The sequence below is a fragment of the Bombina bombina genome, chromosome 1 (assembly GCF_027579735.1).
Source record: "Bombina bombina isolate aBomBom1 chromosome 1, aBomBom1.pri, whole genome shotgun sequence".
In the NCBI taxonomy this organism is placed as follows: domain Eukaryota; kingdom Metazoa; phylum Chordata; class Amphibia; order Anura; family Bombinatoridae; genus Bombina; species Bombina bombina.
This window is the reverse complement of record NC_069499.1, coordinates 1,533,456,122-1,533,479,956: the sequence shown is the minus strand read 5'-3', so window position 1 is coordinate 1,533,479,956 and position 23,835 is coordinate 1,533,456,122. Positions and strand designations below refer to the sequence as shown.

The 23,835-nt window shown below is 38.5% G+C and overlaps 1 protein-coding gene across 1 annotated transcript in view; it reads right to left on the bottom strand.

Moving 5' to 3' along the window:
* The window catches only part of GLP2R (glucagon like peptide 2 receptor), a 382,306-nt gene that overhangs the window by 104,569 nt on the left and 253,902 nt on the right, over positions 1–23,835 (bottom strand). Inside the window, exons 5-8 of the mRNA XM_053708546.1 lie at positions 22,250–22,356; positions 11,334–11,490; positions 10,359–10,518; positions 7,815–7,875 (exon numbers count right to left, since the gene is read on the bottom strand). Of these exons, the coding sequence (XP_053564521.1) occupies positions 7,815–7,875; positions 10,359–10,518; positions 11,334–11,490; positions 22,250–22,356 (485 nt within the window). The remainder of the gene's footprint in view (positions 1–7,814; positions 7,876–10,358; positions 10,519–11,333; positions 11,491–22,249; positions 22,357–23,835) is intronic.

Here is a 23,835-nt window from a genome sequence, read left to right as displayed (position 1 = left end):
TCAGATTGTGCCGAACTTACGTTCGGAACATCTGTAATGACGTAAGCATCGATCTGTGTTGGACTGAGTCCGGCGGATCTTATGTTACGTCACTAAATTCTACTTTTTCCAGTTTGTAGGGTTTGATAACTAAGACGAATCAGGCTCGCCACAAATATGCTGCGGAATTCCAGCGTATTTGCGGTTGACGGCTTGTTAAATACATGCCTATATCTATAAGGTTTGCAACACGGAGCTCAGGAATTACACGGCTCTCATGGCAGCCTCAGGCTCCGCCTCTTAAATTGTCTTTTTATTATGCATTTATTTATTATGCAATTGTACTGTGCTTAGTGGTCCTTTAAGAGACTTCAGTTGAAATGAGCACACACTAATAAGTGTCACAAAACAAAAAAATACTTGATGAATAATTGATCTGAAATTATTTTTTTCCCCATGCACGCGTCTAGTCTTTAGTACCCACATTTAAAAAATCTTAATTTACATATTTTAATGGGGAATTCCATTTTGACTTTAATGGGCCAACATGATCTGCTGTTGGCATTTAAAGGGACACCCAAGCCAAAATAAACTTTTATGATTCAGATAGAGCAGCAGTTTTAAGACACTTTCCAATTTACTTCCATTATCAAATTTTGCACAGTCTTTTTATATTCACACTTTCTGGGGAACAAGATTCTACTGAGCATGTGCACAAGCTCACAGGGTATGCGTATACTAGTCTCTAATTGGTTGATGTCTGTCACATGATACAGGGGGGGTGGATAACGGGAGAAAAAATTAATTTGTCCAAAAAAAATCTGCTACTTATTTGAAATTCAGATACAGGGGCCTATCTATCAAGCTCCGAATGGAGCTTGATGCCCCGTGTTTCTGGCGAGCCTTCAGGCTCGCCAGAAACAGCAGTTATGAAGCAGCGGTCACAAAGACCGCTGCTCCATAACCTGTCCGCCTGCTCTGAGCAGGCGGAAAGGCATCGCCGGAAATCAACCTGATCGAGTACGATCGGGTTGATTGACACCCCCTGCTGGCGGCCCATTGGCCGCGAGTCTGCAGGGGGTGGTGTTGCACCAGCAGCTCTTGTGAGCTGCTGGTGCAATGATGAATACGGCGAGCGTATTGCTCGCCGTATTCAGCGAGATCTGGGGACCTGATCCGCACTGTCGGATCAGGTCCGCCAGACCTTGATAAATAGGGGCCTAAGTGTTAATGCATTGTCTTTTTATTATGTACTTGTTAATTATGCAATTCTACGGCATTGAGTGGTCATTTAATATTGCACAAGCAGTTCTAGGGAATCGGCCACTAGCAGGGGGTGTCAATCAACCGGGTCATATTCGATCGGAGGTGGTGGACGAATTAAGGAGCAGCGGTTTTGAAGGCTTGAGCAGAAACAGGGGTATTCAGGGCCATTCGGCCCTTGATAATTTGGCCCCTAAGGCTGCTTTAAGACTCAGGTGCTTCAGTTTGATTTTATTGGAAAAGAGATTAAACTTCTTGCGCTATAAATCCAACAGCAAGGATCAGCACCACAGATGGATACTAGTTCCCTAAAAACTAGCAAAAGGAATATTGAAGTGAAAAAACAAGTACTGTGGGCGCCTTAAAGGGCAGGTCAAAAAAATATATGTGTTGATTATGTCCTAATACATATGGAAAAAATCTTTTAACAAATGATAGGTAAATGATCAAGAAAAAAAATAAAAATCTTTTAACAAATGATAGTTAAATGATCAAGAAATAAACAACAGCCAATTGAAATGAATGTTAAAATATAATTTAATTAGACTTTACTAAATGTATTAAAAGAGTTGAAAGCGAAATAATTCATACAATGAGATAAATATAAAAAAGCAATACATAGGGCGCCATGTACTATGAGGCGGGCGGACAGCTTCTTAACTCGAGAAGCTGTCCGCCCGCCTCCGCTACACACGGGCAGCGGATCTATTGATCTGCTTGCCCGTATGTATCATTACACACTCATCGGAGTGTGTAATGCCCGCCCCTTCAATCGCGCGACCAATCACGCGACTGAAGGGGTTGTCAATCACAGAGAGCAAGCGTGCTCTCAGTGATTTTGCTTCGCATATGCGAACCTGCCCCGCAAAGGCTCCGGAGCAGCTTTCGCTGCTTCGTACATGGAGCCCTAAATGTACATAAATAAATGCATAAAAACTTGTTTATATAAAATGAGTAATTCTCTGTAAGTGACCTATCTATGTAGAGAGAAGACCTCTAAAGACACTTCAAAATACTTAGCCTCTGCTGCAGACAGGGCTAAGGAAGCAAAAAAGCAGTACTAATGAGAGAAAACGAATCCTGGTTATTTAAGCAAAATAACAATGAGCTGCAACAATGATGCTCAATTCAATTTCAAAGTTTTAGGATTGGTGTAAAACGACAATTCTGCGCAGGTTATAGCCGTGGAGAAACAGTACCTTAATTTGTTCCGGAGCTCCAAGTGTTTTTGTAATCCAGTGTAGCAGTTATACCGCCAGCATGAAACAGCTCTGGGAACCCTCTGTGTGTGATGGGAAGAAAGCCGCCAAGCTCCTCTCCCCTGCACACTCTGGAATTCCACCCTCAGCTGTGTGATGTCCGTTTGTTGCTGCAGTGTTTCCTGGAGTACGGTGTCCTTAGTGAGCCACAATAGTGTGAAGAAAGTAGTATAACCGCTACACTGGATAACCGCTACACTGGATTACAAAAACACTTGGAGCTCCTGAACAAATTAAGGTACTGTTTCTCCACGGCTATAACCTGCGCAGGATTGCCGTTTTACACCAATCCTAAAACTTTGAAATTGAATTGAGCATCATTGTTGCAGCTCATTGTTACTTTGCTTAAATAACCAGGATTCGTTTTCTCTCATTAGTACTGCTTTTTTGCTTCCTTAACCCTGTCTGCAGCAGAGGCTCTGGCCTAGATTTAGAGTTTGGCGGTAGCCGTGAAAACCAGCGTTAGAGGCTCCTAACGCTGGTTTTAGGCTACCGCCGGTATTTGGAGTCACTCAAAATAGGGTCTAACGCTCACTTTTCAGCCGCAACTTTTCCATACCGCAGATCCCCTTACGTCAATTGCGTATCCTATCTTTTCAATGGGATCTTCCTAACTCCGGTATTTAGAGTCGTTTCTGAAGTGAGCGTTAGAGCTCTAACGACAAAACTCCAGCCGCAGAAAAAAAGCAGGAGTTAGGAGCTTTCTGGGCTAACGCCGGTTCATAAAGCTCTTAACTACTGTGCCCTAAAGTACACTAACACCCATAAACTACCTATGTACCCCTAAACTGAGGTCCCCCCACATCGCCGCAACTCGATTAAATTTTTTTAACCCCTAATCTGCCGACCGCCACCTACGTTATACTTATGTACCCCTAATCTGCTGCCCTTAACACCGCCGACCCCTGTATTATATTTATTAACCCCTAACCTGCCCCCCTCAACGTCGCCGCCAGCTACTTACAATAATTAACCCCTAATCTGCCGACCGCAAAGCGCCGCCACCTACGTTATCCTTATGTACCCCTAATCTGCTGCCCCTAACACCGCCAACCCCTATATTATATTTATTAACCCCTAATCTGCCCCCCTCAGCGTCGCCGACACCTGCCTACACTTATTAACCCCTAATCTGCCGAGCGGACCTGAGCGCTACTATAATAAAGTTATTAACCCCTAATCCGCCTCACTAACCCTATCATAAATAGTATTAACCCCTAATCTGCCCTCCCTAACATCGCCGACACCTAACTTCAATTATTAACCCCTAATCTGACGACCGGAGCTCACCGCTACTATAATAAATGGATTAACCCCTAAAGATAAGTCTAACCCTAACACTAACACCCCCCTAACTTAAATATAATTTACATCTAACGAAATTAATTAACTCTTATTAAATAAATTAATCCTATTTAAAGATAAATACTTACCTGTAAAATAAATCCTAATATAGCTACAATATAAATTATAATTATATTGTAGCTATTTTAGGATTAATATTTATTTTACAGGCAACTTTGTAATTATTTTAACCAGGTACAATAGCTATTAAATAGTTAAGAACTATTTAATAGTTACCTAGTTAAAATAATAACAAAATTACCTGTAAAATAAATCCTAACCTAAGTTATAATTAAACCTAACACTACCCTATCAATAAATTAATTAAATAAAATACCTACAATTACCTACAATTAACCTAACACTACACTATCAATAAATAAATTAAATACAATTCCTACAAATAACTACAATTACATAAACTAACTAAAGTACAAAAAATAAAAAAGAGCTAAGTTACAAAAAATAAAAAAATATTTACAAACATAAGAAAAATATTACAACAATTTTAAACTAATTACACCTACTCTAAGCCCCCTAATAAAATAACAAAGACCCCCAAAATAAAAAAATGCCCTACCCTATTCTACATTAATAGAGTTAAAAGCTCTTTTACCTTACCAGCCCGGAACAGGGCCCTTTGCGGGGCATGCCCCAAGAAAATCAGCTCTTTTGCCTGTAAAAAAAAACATACAATACCCCCCCCATCATTACAACCCACCACCCACATACCCCTAATCTAACCCAAACCCCCCTTAAATAAACCTAACACTAAGCCCCTGAAGATCTTCCTACCTTGTCTTCACCTCAACAGGTATCACCGATCCGTCCTGGCATCCGGTGCTGAAGAGGTCCAGAAGAGGCTCCAAAGTCTTCCTCCTATCCGGCAAGAAGAGGACATCCGGACCGGCAAACATCTTCATCCAAGCGGCATCTTCGATCTTCTTCCATCCGGTGCGGAGCGGGTCCATCTTGAAGCAGCCGACGCGGATCCATCCTCTTCTTCCGGCGTCTCCCGACGAATGACGGTTCCTTTAAGGGACGTCATCCAAGATGGCGTCCCTCGAATTCCGATTGGCTGATAGGATTCTATCAGCCAATCGGAATTAAGGTAGGAATATTCTGATTGGCTGATGGAATCAGCCAATCAGAATCAAGTTCAATCCGATTGGCTGATCCAATCAGCCAATCAGATTGAGCTTGCATTCTATTGGCTGATCGGAACAGCCAATAGAATGCGAGCTCAATCTGATTGGCTGATTCTGAATCAGAATATTCCTACCTTAATTCCGATTGGCTGATAGAATCCTATCAGCCAATCGGAATTCGAGGGACGCCATCTTGGATGACGTCCCTTAAAGGAACCGTCATTCGTCGGGAGACGCCGGAAGAAGAGGATGGATCCGCGTCGGCTGCTTCAAGATGGACCCGCTCCGCACCGGATGGAAGAAGATCGAAGATGCCGCTTGGATGAAGATGTTTGCCGGTCCGGATGTCCTCTTCTTGCCGGATAGGAGGAAGACTTTGGAGCCTCTTCTGGACCTCTTCAGCACCGGATGCCAGGACGGATCGGTGATACCTGTTGAGGTGAAGACAAGGTAGGAAGATCTTCAGGGGCTTAGTGTTAGGTTTATTTAAGGGGGGTTTGGGTTAGATTAGGGGTATGTGGGTGGTGGGTTGTAATGTTGGGGGGGGGGGTATTGTATGTTTTTTTTTACAGGCAAAAGAGCTGATTTTCTTGGGGTATGCCCCGCAAAGGGCCCTGTTCAGGGCTGGTAAGGTAAAAGAGCTTTTAACTCTATTAATTTAGAATAGGGTAGGGCATTTTTTTATTTTGGGGGTCTTTGTTATTTTATTAGGGGGCTTAGAGTAGGTGTAATTAGTTTAAAATTGTTGTAATATTTTTCTTATGTTTGTAAATATTTTTTTATTTTTTGTAACTTAGTTCTTTTTTATTTTTTGTACTTTAGTTAATTTATGTAATTGTAGTTATTTGTAGGAATTGTATTTAATTTATTTATTGATGGTGTAGTGTTAGGTTAATTGTAGGTAATTGTAGGTATTTTATTTAATTAATTTATTGATAGGGTAGTGTTAGGTTTAATTATAACTTAGGTTAGGATTTATTTTACAGGTAATTTTGTTATTATTTTAACTAGGTAACTATTAAATAGTTCTTAACTATTTAATAGCTATTGTACCTGGTTAAAATAATTACAAAGTTGCCTGTAAAATAAATATTAATCCTAAAATAGCTACAATGTAATTATTATTTATATTGTAGTTATATTAGGATTTATTTTACAGGTAAGTATTTATCTTTAAATAGGAATAATTTATTTAATAAGAGTTAATTAATTTCGTTAGATGTAAATTATATTTAAGTTAGGGGGGTGTTAGTGTTAGGGTTAGACTTAGCTTTAGGGGTTAATCCATTTATTATAGTAGCGGTGAGCTCCGGTCGTCAGATTAGGGGTTAATAATTGAAGTTAGGTGTCGGCGATGTTACGGAGGGCAGATTAGGGGTTAATACTATTTATGATAGGGTTAGTGAGGCGGATTAGGGGTTAATAACTTTATTATAGTAGCGCTCAGGTCCGCTCGGCAGATTAGGGGTTAATAAGTGTAGGCAGGTGTCGGAGACATTGAGGGGGGCAGATTAGGGGTTAATAAATATAATATAGGGGTCGGCGATGTTAGGGACAGCAGATTAGGGGTACATAGGGATAATGTAAGTTGTGGCGGTTTACGGAGCGGAAGATTAGGGGTTAATAATATAATGCAGGGGTCAGCTATAGCGGGGGCGGCAGATTAGGGGTTAATAAGTGTAAGGTTAGGGGTGTTTAGACTCGGGGTACATGTTAGAGTGTTAGGTGCAGGCGTAGGAAGTGTTTCCCCATAGGAAACAATGGGGCTGCGTTAGGAGCTGAACGCGGCTTTTTTGCAGGTGTTAGATTTTTTTTCAGCTCAAACAGCCCCATTGTTTCCTATGGGAGAATCGTGCACGAGCACGTTTTTTAGGCTGGCCGCGTCCGTAAGCAACTCTGGTATCGAGAGTTGCATTTGCGGTAAAAATGCTCTACGCTCCTTTTTTGGAGCCTAACGCAGCATTTTTTTGGACTCTCGATACCAGAGTTAATTTTATGGTGCGGCCAGAAAAAAGCCTGCGTAGCGTTAACAGCCCTTCTACCGCCAAACTCCAAATCTAGGCCTAAGTATTTTGAAGTGTCTTTAGAGGTCTTCTCTCTACATAGATAGGTCACTTACAGAGAATTACTCATTTTATATAACCAAGTTTTTATGCATTTATTTATGTACATTTAGTATTGCTTTTTTATATTTATCTCATTGTATGAATTATTTCGCTTACAACTCTTTTAATACTTTTAGTAAAGTCTAATTAAATTATATTTTAACATTCGCCTTCAGTTTGATTTTAACCCAATGAAGGTTGGTTATCCTGTATGTTGCTTATGTTGTAGGATATACAGTTTTTGCAATAAGTTCTTAAACATTAAAGGGATACAAAACCCAACAAAAATATTTTATTGATTCAGACAGAGCATGCAATTTTAAAAAAAGTTTTCAATTTACTTCTATTATAAAATTTGCTTTGTTCCCATGATATTCTGTGCTGAATAAATACCTAGGTAGTCATCTGCAGCGCTACATGGCAGGAAATAGTGCTGCCATCTAGTGTTCTTGGAAATGGATAACATTCTTGCACAACTGCTACTATATAGTGCTCCATAAATGGGGCGGCGCCTGAACTTACATCACTGCTTTTTAACAAAAGATACCAAGAGGACAAAAAAAATGATAATAGAAGTAAATTAGAAAACTGTTTAAAAGTGCTTGCTCTATCTGAATCATGAAATACATGTTTAGGGTTTCATATCCCATTAAAAGAATATGGAATTTCCAAGCCATTTTAAGCAGATCTTTAAGTACAGTGTAACACAGACTTACCCGATATTTTCTAAACATATTCTTGCCACTACCCATGGAGTAACAAAGAGTACAGGAAATACTGCAACAAAGGAGAGACATTTATGCATTAAAATACATAAAGGCAAATGCCAGTTGACAAGATGCATGAAATGCATTTAAAACTAAATGCTGGTATTTTGTACTTTTATCTCAGCAGTTTAAAGGGACAGTCTACTTGATTGTTATTGTTTAAAAAGATAGATAACGCCTTTACTACCCATTTCTCAGCTTTGCACAACCAACATTGTTATATTAATATACTTTATACGATTTAAACCTCTAAATTTCTGTCTGTTTCTAAGCCACTGCAGGCTGCCTTTTACCTCATTTGATTCAATTTTATTTTCACAGCCAGACAGTGCTAGTTTGTGTGTGCCGTATAGATAACATTGTGCTCACTCCCGTGGAGTTATTTATAAAGCAGCACTAATTAGCTAAAATGCAAGTTTGTAAATTGCACTGAGATAAGGTGGCAGTCTGCAGAGGCTTAGATGCAAGGTAATCACAGAGGTGAAAAGTATATTAATAAAAAATTGTTGGTTATGCAAAACTGGGGAATGGGTAATAAAAGGGATTATCTATCTTTTTAAACAATAATAAAATTGAATACACTGTCCCTTTAATTGCACAATTTACACAGTAAGTTGTGAAAAAAATATATTTTATTCTGCTGCCCTGTTGGATTTAATATGTAGGGCTGCAAATGATTTATTTTGCCAAACTGTATCATTTTTTATGATGATATAATAATACATAACTTCATTTTTGAATGTCCACAATAATTTTTTAATGTATGAACCTCACAATATTCAAAGTCCCAAATGGGACTAGGGGGCAGAATAATCTTGAGGGCGGAAAAGTGAAAGGCGCGTGGTGGAAGTGTGGTTGACTAGCCCATTAGAAACTGTGGGTTTATTTGTGGGTGTAGCTTAGAAGCTTTGAGGTGGAGTCAGGGAGGTCTATGAGCATGATAGGGTGGTTTGGGGTTGAGACATTTCTTGTTGGTGTTTGTGAAACTAAGGCATTAAAGGGATATTAAACTGCTGGGTACCACTAAATTAGCATTGCCACTACTCACCATGTTATTGTTTGTCCTTCCTTCAAAGCTATTCTCTTATTTAAACCCCTCAAAAGTGCAGTATAGTTCTGCATCTTCACACTGGTAGCTGCCATCTTGGAATTTTAGTCTCCTGTGACAGAAGTAGTGCACATTCATTGATCAATGATATTGTTGTCTTCTTGTCAAGCCGTGTTGTGCATTTGAGTTTAGCGTGTGCAATACTGGAACTGTGTGTTTTTTCAGTGGCTGCATTTCCATATATTCTTCCTGAGGGATTTTCATATTTAGTAAGTTACTTTTAAACTGTGAGAAAGAAACCGCAAAAATGTAACTTTTCTGCTTTCTGTTTTACAAGCTAATACAGAGTGCAAGGTGCAGCTATCAAACAGCCAGTAAAATCACTGATCCATGAAATCGCACTGCTTCTGTCACAGGATGCCGCAATATGTGCGTATCAAGATGGCGGCTCCCAGTATAAAGATATAGAGCTTTACCAAATGGCTTCTGTAATTGGATAAAATAAGAGAACACCTACAAAGAGAGCTGCAGGTAGAGGAATAAATAGTATGGGGAGTAGTAACCATGCTACTGTAGTTGCACTCAGTCCCTTTAATAGGGTAAGAAAAGCTGTGGGAGAAAAAAGAAGTTCCTGTGGAAAAACAAGAGTTTTTGGCTTTATGCTTATGGACTATATATCCATGTCCACCAAAAGAGCAGTCGTAGCTCTTATCCGCCAGAGAGCATTTTACCAGTTAATTAGCACCTGCACGTGCACACTGTGCTGATATAGGCCTAGATTACAAGTAGAGCGCTATTGATGGCAGACATCATAGGCCACTATCAGAATATATATATTTAAAATAAAAATAAAATTTTCTTCTGAGTGAAGAACAATGCTATCTAAACTATTTCATAATGCTCTTGCGGCTTTAGCGCACTTTGGCTTAGTGCACCTTTGAGTTAGCACTCAAGCAAAAGCCATAACAGGGTTTTGTAGCATCCCCCAAAGAAGTTTCTGAGAAGAGGGATTTATCGCGGCCACCAGATATTAGCACACCTGAGCGTTCGACCAATATCTTTTTACTTGGCAATATGAGTGAAAGAATAAGAGAGCTATTGATTTAATTTGAGTGGTTTTAGCTTTCTACAGTGCTAATATTTACGTATCCCCCTTGTAATCTAGGAGATAGCATCTTAAAAAGAGTTAATGCAACATTTTGTATGCATTATGCATGGATGTCTGGAGGAGGTGAGACAAAGAATGATTCTGCCCCCTGGAATTTTTTTTTATTCAATTAAATATATATAAGTATTTGTTTATATGAACATGATTATTGTTATTATAGCTATACATTTCTGAAATGCCCATATGGTCCAAGCAAACTACTGACTTCTATGTCCCAAAATGAAATCACACAATAGTACTGTGTCATGATAAATAAATATGTCAAAGTTTAACTTACACCAGCCAATGACAAGATATCTCTTCAGGAGCCCCTTTTCGGATAGCACTACAGTAACTAAGATTGTGTAGAGGTATATGCCTTCCACTAGCAGCCAGAAGTAATTTGCCCCAGTAAAAAAATGCATGAGGACTTGAGAAGCTCTGCAAGTGGCAACAACCTGCAAAGAGTAGAGATAGTTTGTAAAATGTTAGATTGGTAAGTAATGCATGGTTCAATCAATCTATTCAAAATTAATGTTACTATGTTATTTTATAGAGTCTACATACACAATAATAGTTGAGCAGGGCCAGACTGGGAAATCAGACTGGACCTGGACATTTTTGAAGACCGGCATGGCCCAGCCCAGGCAACCCAGTAACCCCCCCCCCCCCTTTGTCTCGGTCCAGTTCCCCAATTGACTGATTCCTGAGTAAGCTAATAAATATATAAGCTTTTCTTTTTTCCTTGACAATCCTGACTTCATTAAAAAAAAATGTTTTCTATTTGTGCTGCTACTGGCTTATAGTAGCACTAGTAGTTACTTTAACTTTAATTAAATTGAATCTGTTGTCAAGGTACTCCTCTGTTGCCCTGAAGAGATAGTGGAAAATGTATTTTTTGTTAAAAAGTTCCAGATATAGGGCCCTATTATCAAAAACTCCGTACAAAATCTTTGGAGGCTTTTTTAGCATTATATTTTAATGTAGGTTTCTGAGCTAATGTAGGTGTCTGACCTACACCAAGAACCCTGAATAATGAGATAAACATCTCATAACGTAAAAGTTGCCTTTTTTAAATTAATTTAAGGACCTCACACTACTGACAAGACTTCTTAGATCATTTTGTCAGAGCTGAGAGGCGAGAGCTTTAGATCATTGGGCCCATAGGATGAAACAAAAGGATGATTTGTGATTATTTGTGATGAGTGATTCATTTAAAGCAATTATATTTTGTCTTTGCACATGTCTACTTCATAATAAATGTCAGGCTAACCTCAGGCTTTAAGAAAGACATCCATCCCATTTCATCATTATATCTTCTTGAATATGTGTTGTGCAAGGCAACGTCTTTCACAATAACTGTCAGAGCTTTCATTATCATGGATGCAAATAGGTTAACGTGGATGAAGTTTCTGGTACAGTGAAGCCTTCTACAAAAACACAGAAGATGCAAGATTAGATTATACCACTGCTAATTGTATGTATTATGGCATTAGATCAAAAGTGCCAAATGTTAGGACAGTTCAGAATGGGAGAATTAGTAAGGAGTAAATTGTGACTGTTACTTAGTATCCAATAAGAGAACAGGTTTGATCTGCAAAAGAGAAGGAGCATAGGTAGGGGACAGTAGGTGACATGTTAGAGAAGCATGAGAAGAGATCAGTGATAAGGTAACAAAGTTATTTCTGAGGTTTATGTCTAGAGGAACATGTATGGGAAAAGACACGAGAAAGGGTCGATGTACGATTAGGAAGTTGTGTTTTCAGAATTAGTAGTGTGTAAGAAGCTTGTAGTACTATGTGAAGAGCGAGTTTGTGGACAGAAATTCAAGATAAGTAAGAAATGGGTGAGTTATGTTTGAGGAACACATGAGCAGTGTGTGAGAAGTGAGAGTTGTGTAAAGATGTGAGAGAAGATACCAGTGGGCTAAAAGTAAGGAGTGTGTGGCATGAGTGAGAAGTGTGAGAAATGAGTGCCAGGAACAGTGAGTATTGTGTGAGTTATGTCTAAGCAATCTAGAACTGAGTGTGAGAACTGAACATGAGGAATAAGGAGTGTTTGAGAAATGAGTCTGAGTAGTGTATGAGAACAAAGAGTGAGGAGTGAGTTGTGTGTGAGAACAAAGAGTGAGGAGTAAGTTGTGTGTGAGAACAAAGAGTGAGGAGTGAGTTGTGTGTGAGAACAAAGAGTGAGGAGTGAGTAGTGTATGAGAACAAAGAGTGAGGAGTGAGTTGTGTGTGAGAACAAAGAGTGAGGAGTGAGTAGTGTGTGAGAACAAAGAGTGAGGAGTGAGTTGTGTGTGAGAACAAAGAGTGAGGAGTAAGTTGTGTGTGAGAACAAAGAGTGAGGAGTAAGTTGTGTGTGAGAACAAAGAGTGAGGAGTGAGTTGTGTGTGAGAACAAAGAGTGAGGAGTGAGTAGTGTATGAGAACAAAGAGTGAGGAGTGAGTTGTGTGTGAGAACAAAGAGTGAGGAGTAAGTTGTGTGTGAGAACAAAGAGTGAGGAGTGAGTAGTGTGTGAGAACAAAGAGTGAGGAGTGAGTTGTGTGTGAGAACAAAGAGTGAGGAGTGAGTTGTGTGTGAGAACAAAGAGTGAGGAGTGAGTTGTGTGTGAGAACAAAGAGTGAGGAGTGAGTTGTGTGTGAGAACAAAGAGTGAGGAGTGAGTTGTGTGTGAGAACAAAGAGTGAGGAGTGAGTTGTGTGTGAGAACAAAGAGTGAGGAGTGAGTAGTGTATGAGAACAAAGAGTGAGGAGTGAGTTGTGTGTGAGAACAAAGAGTGAGGAGTGAGTAGTGTGTGAGAACAAAGAGTGAGGAGTGAGTTGTGTGTGAGAACAAAGAGTGAGGAGTAAGTTGTGTGTGAGAACAAAGAGTGAGGAGTAAGTTGTGTGTGAGAACAAAGAGTGAGGAGTGAGTTGTGTGTGAGAACAAAGAGTGAGGAGTGAGTAGTGTATGAGAACAAAGAGTGAGGAGTGAGTTGTGTGTGAGAACAAAGAGTGAGGAGTAAGTTGTGTGTGAGAACAAAGAGTGAGGAGTGAGTAGTGTGTGAGAACAAAGAGTGAGGAGTGAGTTGTGTGTGAGAACAAAGAGTGAGGAGTGAGTTGTGTGTGAGAACAAAGAGTGAGGAGTGAGTTGTGTGTGAGAACAAAGAGTGAGGAGTGAGTTGTGTGTGAGAACAAAGAGTGAGGAGTGAGTTGTGTGTGATAACAAAGAGTGAGGAGTGAGTTGTGTGTGAGAACAAAGAGTGAGGAGTGAGTTGTGTGTGAGAACAAAGAGTGAGGAGTGAGTTGTGTGTGAGAACAAAGAGTGAGGAGTGAGTTGTGTGTGAGAACAAAGAGTGAGGAGTGAGTAGTGTGTGAGAACAAAGAGTGAGGAGTGAGTTGTGTGTGAGAACAGAGTGAGGAGTGAGTTGTGTGTGAGAACAAAGAGTGAGGAGTGAGTTGTGTGTGAGAACAAAGAGTGAGGAGTGAGTTGTGTGTGAGAACAAAGAGTGAGGAGTGAGTTGTGTGTGAGAACAAAGAGTGAGGAGTGAGTTGTGTGTGAGAAGAGAGTGAGGAGTGAATTGTGTGTGAGAACAAAGAGTGAAGCTATGAAGAAGGTAATATGATTTATCAGAAAAAAAAACAAGCTTGAATAATGTGAGTTTGTGTTCACTGTTTGATGTAAAAGCTTAATTAATTCAGTCTTCATTGCAATTAACATGTGGAATCAGTTCTGCAAGAACAAAGTTTGCCAATTCTTTATATATTTCATATTCCAATGTAGGTTTCTATTCCAATAAAAACAGCTGGCTGATGTGTAAATAATCATCTAACACATTCTTTATCAAGCAAAAAGAAAGTGCTTCTGGTAAAAATGAAAAATTATTGTTTTAATGTTCCTGTTTTTAAAGGGACAGTCTACTCTAGAATTGTTATTGTCTAAAAAAAGATAAATAATCCTATTATTACCGATTCCCCAATTTTGCATAACCAACACTGTTATATTAATACACTCTCTAACTCTCTGATTACCTTGTATCTAAGCCTCTGCAGACTGCCCTCTTTATTTCAGTTCTTTTGACAGACTTGCATTTTAGCCAAGCAGTGCTGACTCATAAATAACTCCACAGGAGTGGGCACAATGTTTTCTATATGGCATACATGAACTAGCTCTGTCTAGCTGAGAAAAACTGTCAAAATGCACAGAGATAAGAGGTGTCCTTCAAATTTCAAGGGCTCTTTAATATTAAAAGGGAGACTAAACTGCTGTCCATAATGGTTACTACTTACCATTCTATTGTTTGGGGTATGTAGCTCTCTTTAGAACCATTTTCTAATGTTAACCCTTTACAGGTGCCAGTTGGTGAAGCTCTGCATTTTCAAACTGGGAGCGACCATGTTGGAGCTCACGTATTCTTGCACCCTGAGACAGAACTGGTGAACACTCACAGATCAGTGATGTTGATGACTTCACAGCTGTATTCTGCACTTCATGTTAGCCCACATGCAATTGTTATACACAGTTTAAAAAGAAACATAATATATGAAAAAGGCCACATGAATTATATACATCAATGCAGCCACCGCAAAAGTGAGAAGTTCCGAAACCCGCAATGCACCCTACAGCTGTAAAAATGCCTACAACATTACTGATCTGTTAATGTGCACCACATCAGTCACAGAATACAAGAATACCTAAGCGCCAAGATGGCGGTTTCCAGTATGAAGATGTGTAGCTTGTCCAACAAGCACCTGAAAAGGGTTAAAACAAGGGAACAGCTTTGAAGACAGCATCAAACATAAAACATAGCATAGCAAGTAGTGACAATGCTATTATAGTTATGCCCACCTACCATTTTAAACATTTTCATTTTGGCCAATGACCAATATCTTTATCTATTCTTTGCATTGCCTTTTCTAGCTAATAGGTAACACTTAAAGGGACCGTCTACACCAGAATTTTTATTGTTTTAAAAAATAGATAATCCCTTTATTGCCCATTCCCTAGTTTTTCATAACCAACACTGTTATATTAATACTCTTTTTACCTCTTTGATTATCTTGTATCTAAGCCTCTGCCCCCTTATTTCAGTGAGGAGTGAGTTGTGTGTGAGAACAAAGAGTGAGGAGTGAGTTGTGTGTGAGAACAAAGAGTGAGGAGTAAGTTGTGTGTGAGAACAAAGAGTGAGGAGTGAGTTGTGTGTGAGAACAGAGTGAGAGTGAGTAGTGTGTGAGAACAAAGAGTGAGGAGTGAGTTGTGTGTGAGAACAAAGAGTGAGGAGTGAGTTGTGTGTGAGAACAAAGAGTGAGGAGTGAGTTGTGTGTGAGAACAGAGTGAGAGTGAGTAGTGTGTGAGAACAAAGAGTGAGGAGTGAGTTGTGTGTGAGAACAAAGAGTGAGGAGTGAGTAGTGTGTGAGAACAAAGAGTGAGGAGTGAGTTGTGTGTGAGAACAGAGTGAGGAGTGAATTGTGTGTGAGAACAAAGAGTGAGGAGTGAGTTGTGTGTGAGAACAAAGAGTGAGGAGTGAGTTGTGTGTGAGAACAAAGAGTGAGGAGTGAGTAGTGTATGAGAACAAAGAGTGAGGAGTGAGTTGTGTGTGAGAACAAAGAGTGAGGAGTGAATTGTGTGTGAGAACAAAGAGTGAGGAGTGAGTTGTGTGTGAGAACAAAGAGTGAGGAGTGAGTTGTGTGTGAGAACAAAGAGTGAGGAGTGAGTTGTGTGTGAGAACAGAGTGAGAGTGAGTAGTGTGTGAGAACAAAGAGTGAGGAGTGAGTTGTGTGTGAGAACAAAGAGTGAGGAGTGAGTTGTGTGTGAGAACAAAGAGTGAGGAGTGAGTTGTGTGTGAGAACAGAGTGAGAGTGAGTAGTGTGTGAGAACAAAGAGTGAGGAGTGAGTTGTGTGTGAGAACAAAGAGTGAGGAGTGAGTAGTGTGTGAGAACAAAGAGTGAGGAGTGAGTTGTGTGTGAGAACAGAGTGAGGAGTGAATTGTGTGTGAGAACAAAGAGTGAGGAGTGAGTTGTGTGTGAGAACAAAGAGTGAGGAGTGAGTTGTGTGTGAGAACAAAGAGTGAGGAGTGAGTAGTGTATGAGAACAAAGAGTGAGGAGTGAGTTGTGTGTGAGAACAAAGAGTGAGGAGTGAATTGTGTGTGAGAACAAAGAGTGAGGAGTGAGTTGTGTGTGAGAACAAAGAGTGAGGAGTGAGTTGTGTGTGAGAACAAAGAGTGAGGAGTGAGTTGTGTGTGAGAACAAAGAGTGAGGAGTGAGTTGTGTGTGAGAACAAAGAGTGAGGAGTGAGTTGTGTGTGAGAACAAAGAGTGAGGAGTGAGTTGTGTGTGAGAACAGAGTGAGGAGTGAATTGTGTGTGAGAACAGAGTGAGGAGTGAGTTGTGTGTGAGAACAGAGTGAGGAGTGAATTGTGTGTGAGAACAAAGAGTGAAGCTATGAAGAAGGTAATATGATTTATCAGAAAAAAAACAAGCTTGAATAATGTGAGTTTGTGTTCACTGTTTGATGTAAAAGCTTAATGTATTAGCTCTTTATAATAAACCTATTAACCCCTAATCTCTGCTTCCGACATTGCCACCACTAATATAAATATTAACCCCTATTCCGCTGCTTCCCAACACCGCCGCCACTAAATAAACTTATTAACCCCTAAACCTCTGGCCTCCCACATCACCATCACTAACTAAACCTATTAACCCCTAAACCGTCAGCCCCCCACATCGCAAAAAACTAAATTAAGCTATTAACCCCTAAAACTAACAACCCCTTAACTTTAAATTAAAATGACAAGATCCCTATCTTAATATAAATTAAAACTTACCTGTAGAATTAAAATAAACTAATTTAAAACTATAAATTAACCTACCCTAACTATAATACTAAAATTAAATTAAACTACCAATTAAATAAAGTAAATTACATATTAAAAAAACTAACACTACTAAAATTATTTAAATATGCAATTAAACATTATTACAAAGTATCTAATTACAAAAAAACTGCACTAAGTTACAAAAAACAACAAACACTAAATTATGAAAAATAACAAACGAAATTATCCAAAATAAAAAAAATTACACCTAATCTAATAGCCCTATCAAAATAAAAAAAGCCCCCCAAAATAAAAAAACCCTAGCCTACAATAAACTACCAATAGTCCTTAAAAGGGCCTTTTGTGGGGCATTGCCCCAAAGATTTTTATTTAAATGAAATGTATTTTTTTACCTGTAAAAAAATACAAACACCCCCCAACAGTCAAAACCCACCACCCAACCAACCCCCCCAAATAAAAACCCTAACTGTAAAAAAAAAACAAGCTACTCATTGCCCTGAAAAGGGCATTTGGATGGGCATTGCCCTTAAAACGTCATTCAACTATTTTGCCTTGCCCTTAAAAGGACATTCAGCACTATAAAGAAAAGCCCAAACCCTAATCTATAAATAAAAAAAAAACACCTCAAAAATTTTAAAAAATCCTAACACTAACCCCGAAAGATCCACTTAAAGTTCTGAAGTCCCGACATCCAAGCGGAGAAGTCTTCATCCAGGCAGCGATGTCTTCATCCATCCAGGCGGCGATGTCTAGATGGCGTCCATTGCATTCCTATTGCCTGATTTGAGTGTTAAATTCAAATCAGCCAATAGGAGGCGAGCTTCTGTAATCCTATTGGCTCTTCAAATCAACCAGTAGGATGAGAGCTACTTAAATCCTATTGGCTGTTTAAATCAGCCAATGGGATGAGAGCTACTGTAATTCTATTGGCTGTTCAAATCAATAGGATTTCAGAAGCTTGCCTCCTATTGGCTGATAGGAATGCAAGGGACGCCATCTTAAATCGCGTCCCTTGCATTGAAACTTCAGTTTACGGCGGCGACCGTAAGAAGAGGAGCTCCGTGTCGGATGGCTTCAGGATGGACCCGCTCCGCGCCGCTGGGATGAAGATAGAAGATGCCGCTTGGATGAAGACTTTGCTGCTTGGATGGATGAAGACATCGCCGCCTGGATGAAGACTTCTTCGCCTGGATGTCGGGACTTTAGAACTGTAAGTGGATCTTTGGGAGTTAGTTAGGATTTTTTTAAATGTGTGGGGTTTTTTTTATAGATTAGGGTTTGAGCTTTTCTTTAAAGAGCTGAATTCCCTTTTAAGGGCAAGGCAAAAGAGCTGAAAGCCCTTTTATGGGCAATGCCCATCCAAATGCCCTTTTCAGGGCAATGGGTAGCTTAGGTTTTTTTTTAGAGTTAGGGTTTTTACTTGGGGGGGTTGGATGGGTGGTGGGTTTTAGTATTTTTTTTTACAGGTAAAAGAGCTGATATCTTTTAAGGGCTATTGGTAGTTTATCAAAGGCTAGGTTTTTTTTTATTTTGGGGGGGCTATTAGATTAGGTGTAAAAAAAATATTTGATTAATTTTCGGCTAGATTATGAGTTTTGCGGTATGAGTAAAAAAAGCAGCGTTAAGGCTCATAACGCTGCTTTTTCACTACCGCTGCTATTACGAGTCTAGCAGGTTTATGGGCACAGCACACTTTTTTGGCCTTAACGCAAATTAACTTACGCAATTTGTGTAAAGTCTTTTTTCAATGGGACTTCCATAGCGCTGATATTACAAGCTTTTTCTGGGAGGCCAAAAAGTGGGTGGTACAGCCTATCCCGCAAGATTCGTAACATAATCTAAAGTCAGTAGTTATGCGTTTTACGCTACAAAGCTGTAGCATAAAACTCATAACTAAAGTGCTAAAAAGTACACTAACACCCATAAACTACCTATTAGCCCCTAAACCGAGGTCCTCCCACATAGCAAACACTAAAATAAAAATATTAACCCCTAAACTGCCACTCCGGACATCGCCACCACTATAATAAACATATTAACCCCTAAACTGCCGCACTCCCGCCTTGCAAACACTAGTTAAATATTATTAACCCCTAATCTGCTGTCCCTAACATCGCCGCAACCTACATTACAGTTATTAACCTCTATTCTGCCGCGCCCAACGTCGCCGCCACTGTACTAAAGTTATTCACCCCTAAACCTAAGTCTAACCCTAACCCTAACACCCCCTAACTTAAATATAATTAAAATAAATCTAAATAAAAATTCCTATCATTACCTAAATTATTCCTATTTAAAACAAAATACTTACCTGTAAAATAAACCCTAAGCTAGCTACAATATAACTAATAGTTACATTGTATCTAGCTTAGGATTTATTTTTATTTTACAGGCAAGTTTGTATTTATTTTAACTAGGTAGAATAGTTACTAAATAGTTATTAACTATTTACTAACTACCTAGCTAAAATAAATACAAATGTACCTGTAAAATAAAACCTAACCTGACACTACAATTAAATAAATTACCTAAATTAAATACAATTACCTAAGTTACAAAAAAAAAACAACCAAACACTAAATTACACAAAATAAAAAAAGAAATTATCAGATATTTAAACTAATTACACCTAATCTAATAGCCCTATCAAAATAATCCCCCCCAAAATAAAAAAAACCCTAGCCTACAATAAACTACCAATAGCCCTTAAAAGGGCCTTTTGCGAGGCATTGCCCCAAAGAAATTGACTCTTTTACCTGTAAAAAAAATACAAACAACCCCCAACAGTAAAACCCACCACCCACACAACCAACACCCCCAAATAAAATCCAAACTAATAAAACCTAAGCTCCCCATTGCCCTGAAAAGGGCATTTGGATGGGCATTGCCCTTAAAAGGGCATTTAGCTATTTTTCTATAGCCCAAACCCTAATCTAAAACTAAAACACACCCAATAAACCCTTAAAAAACCTAACACTAACCCCCGAAGATCCACTTTCAGTTTTAAAGACTGGACATCCATCCTCAACGAAGCCAGGAGAAGTCATCAGCGAAGCGGCAAGAAGTCCTCAACGAAGCCGGTAGAAGTCTTCATCCAAGCCGGCAGAAGTGGTCCTCCAGACGGGCAGAAGTCTTCCTCCAGACGGCATTTTCTATCTTCATCCATCCTGCACGAAGCGGGTCCATCTTCAAGACATCCGGCACGGAGCATCCTCTTCAAACGAAGTCTTCTTCCAGAATGAATGTTCCTTTAAGTGACGTCATCCAAGATGGCGTCCCTTAAATTTCGATTGGCTGATAGAATTCTAACAGCCAATCGGAATTAAAGGTGAAAAAATCCTATTGGCTGATGCAATCAGCCAATATGATTGAGCTTCAATCCTATTGGCTGATCCAAACAGCCAATAGGATTGAGTTCGCATTCTATTGGCCGATTGGAATCGCTGAGGACTTCTCCCGGCTTCGTTGAGGATGGATGTCCGGTCTTCAATACTGTAAGTGGATCTTCGGGGGTTAGTGTTAGGTTTTTTTAAGGGTTTATTGGGTGTGTTTTAGTTTTAGATTAGGGTTTGTGCAATAGAAAAAGAGCTAAATGGCCTTTTAAAACATAACTTTCTCAATGGCTTCTTGGTCTGCAGTACCTGCACATGTGTCTTATGGAGGAATAGGTAATTGTAATCCCTCCTCCAAGACCAAGAAGCCATTGAGAAAGTTATGTTTTAACTAACTAAACGCGTTTGGATTTTTATATCACTTGAAAACTTTGTTTTTATGGAAATATGGAAATAAAGAAGGTTTTATTGAAGTTCGTTTTCCGCCTCATTGAGTGCAAGGGCGTTATATATTTTTTTCATTTAGGTGTAGGCTGTTTTCGTGGTGAGTTTACTATGTTTTTGGAGGATTTTTTTTTTTTGAGATATGGTTTGGTCTAAAAGTATTGCCATGATTGATGACAAAATAGATAAATAGCATATAGGCATTTATCAAATAATAAATTAACAAATTTAATGTGTGGCTGCATGATGACATACACACTCTTTATGCTGACAATATTATCCTGTTGACACATTTATATTTTGCATTCTATATAAAACGTTGAAAATAGGTTAGCAATTCTTGTTTCTTGTCTTGACTAACAGGTGACACCTAGTGGTTACAGTCCTTCACAAATGACTTGCTTACTGGCCATTACAATGTTTATCAATAAAGCTGGGCTAACGGAGAACAACCCTCAGTGAATAATCTACAACAGTAGTTCAGTAGAGTGCATGATATTGAATTCTATAAATAACTAATAGAAACTGATATGACACTGTTCACATCTCAAAAAGCTTTAATCATTTAAATGTATATCAGTTTTAAAAAAGATCATATCAATATTATTAATACAGAATTTGTCAAAGCAAACTTGTGGACAGTTTTCCTGACCTGCCTTCTGTAAAACCCTAGCTAGTAATGCTCAAACATGCCCTTAACCTCCCAGTCCCAGTAAAACAACTTTACAATATACTTTATTTATTTTGTTCTACTTTCCTGTAATTTTATTCTGAATATAGTGGGCTTTTCAATTCATGTTAAACATGGAAGTGCAGACACAGCTATATTCCGCACAGTGATTGGTTGCACACTCTAGTAAGCCATTTATAATCATTCCTAACTCTAGTAAGCCATTTATAATCATTCCTAACTGGCCTCAGCAAAAAAGGTAACTTAAGTTACAATATGGCGGCACCCACTGCTTTATGAATATTAACTTTACCTTTATTTTTTCAATATTTAAACAACTAATATAATTTTTAAAAATACATGTACAAATTAGTTTAAGGCTAATCTTTGCTCTGAATACATTATTCAAGCAATGATTTATTTAGGGCCAGTTGAGCGCAAAATATTGCTTCTGCAAAAGCTATATTTGCGCTCAACTTAGTAATTCCAGTGCACGCAAATGGGGAAAATGCGAACGCAACCCCACTTCCGTAGGCTCCAATGGGAGCCTCGTTCTCATGCCGTGAGACACAGCATGAGAACTAGCACAACATAGCGGGTAAGTCGCACAGCGATGGATAACAGGTTGTAACTATATATGTATATGAATATATACATATATTGTGTTACTATGTGTAATATATGTTTATATGCTCCTGATTGGTTAATCAGTTAAGGATACTTGAAATTGGTTTATCAGCTGACAAGATCTTTTGCCATCTCATCTGTAACCTGTGAAAGATAGACCGGATCTTCTATTTTCTCTTGAGTTCTAAAAATTAGCAATGATTTATAATGTTTCATTATAATCCTACTTTTTTTAAACCATTTTAAACACATATAGCTATTATAGTTATATTGAAAATATATTAAAGGATTTACCAACCTGCATATAAGAAGCACTAATAAAGCCAAAATTAGTGTTGCGAGAGAAATAGAATACCCAACCGTGTAACATATTTGTAGAATTGAAAGTAAGGCTCTTTCTTTTTCCTGCAAAATACGTGATATAAATCAATATACAATAAATAAATATATAAATGTAGTTATGGCTGCAACTTTGCACTAGTTGACTATTTCCAGCTAGTAAGAAATTAATCATAATGGTTGGTACAAATACAATAACCTACATTTAGCCCCAAAGTAGCTTTTATTATGCTATCTGCATCTACATTCACTGAAACATAAAAAAGAAAAGCTTAGAGGGACACTGAACCAAATTTTGTCTTTTGTGATTCAGATAGAGCATGCAATTTTTAGCAGCTTTCTAATTTACTCCTATTATCATTTTTTCTTCGTTCTTTTGCTATCTTTATTTGAAAAAGGAGGCATCTAAGCTTTTTTTTTGTTTAGTACTCTGGACAGCACTTTTTTATTGGTGGATGAATGTATCCACTAATCAGCAAGAACAACCCAGGATGTTCACCAAAAATGGGTCGGCATCTAAACTTACATTCTTGCATTTCAAATAAAGATACCAAGATAATAAAGAACATTTGATAATAGGAGTAAATTAGAAAGTTGCTTAAAATGTCATGCTCTATCTGAATCAAGAAAGAAAAAAAATTAGGTTTAGTGTCCCTTTAAGAGTAGCAAGTGTAAAGGAGCAACTCATGTACAGTACAACAGGGCATAGGAATAAAATGTAACTGTGATAGATAGATAGATAGATGATAGATAGATAGATAGATAGACAGACAGACAAGAGCAAAAATGTTACTAATCCACTCAATGTTAAAGATAGAAAAAAGCCAAATTTCTAACTCCTCTGCTGTAAATTCTATCTCATCCGGGACTAGTGGAAATTTCATGTTATGTATATGTTACGGGTAAAGTAAGAAATCCAGGTAATCCTAACATTACCCAAGTGGCTGTGAGTAAAGCCTGATGTATTGTAATTCCCCATCTACACTATTTTATTTGCCTCCACCTGAGGGGTTGAAGAGGGGCAACCCGCCGATCCTCTGGCATCGCCCCCCTTAAACCCCCCAGGAGGAGGCAAAAAAGATAGTGAAGATGGGGGAATTAAAGGGCATTGTATATATATATTTGATGCAGTGACTTGATCAGTCTGAGGGGCTTTATTATAATACATTGGGCTTTACCCACAGCTGCTTGGGTAATGTCTGTTTTACCCGGGTAATCCTAGGATCACCCAATATCTAACTTTACCCGCAACATATATATTTAATCTAAATTCAAAGGCTAAATATGCCCAATTGCTACAAAACTAACTAAAAGGGCTTAATTAGCCTTTGAATTCAGTTTAATAATGATTGGATGTGGATCTTTGGACTTGTACATAATACACATATGAAATATGATCTCACATTATTCATGCACAACATATATTTTGTATGATATAAGGTAATGGATCACAATGTATAGATTTATTAGATATACTGTATATATATTATTTATTGTTAATTTTTTCATTAGTTTTTTTTTAATTAGGAAATTGGGAGATTAACA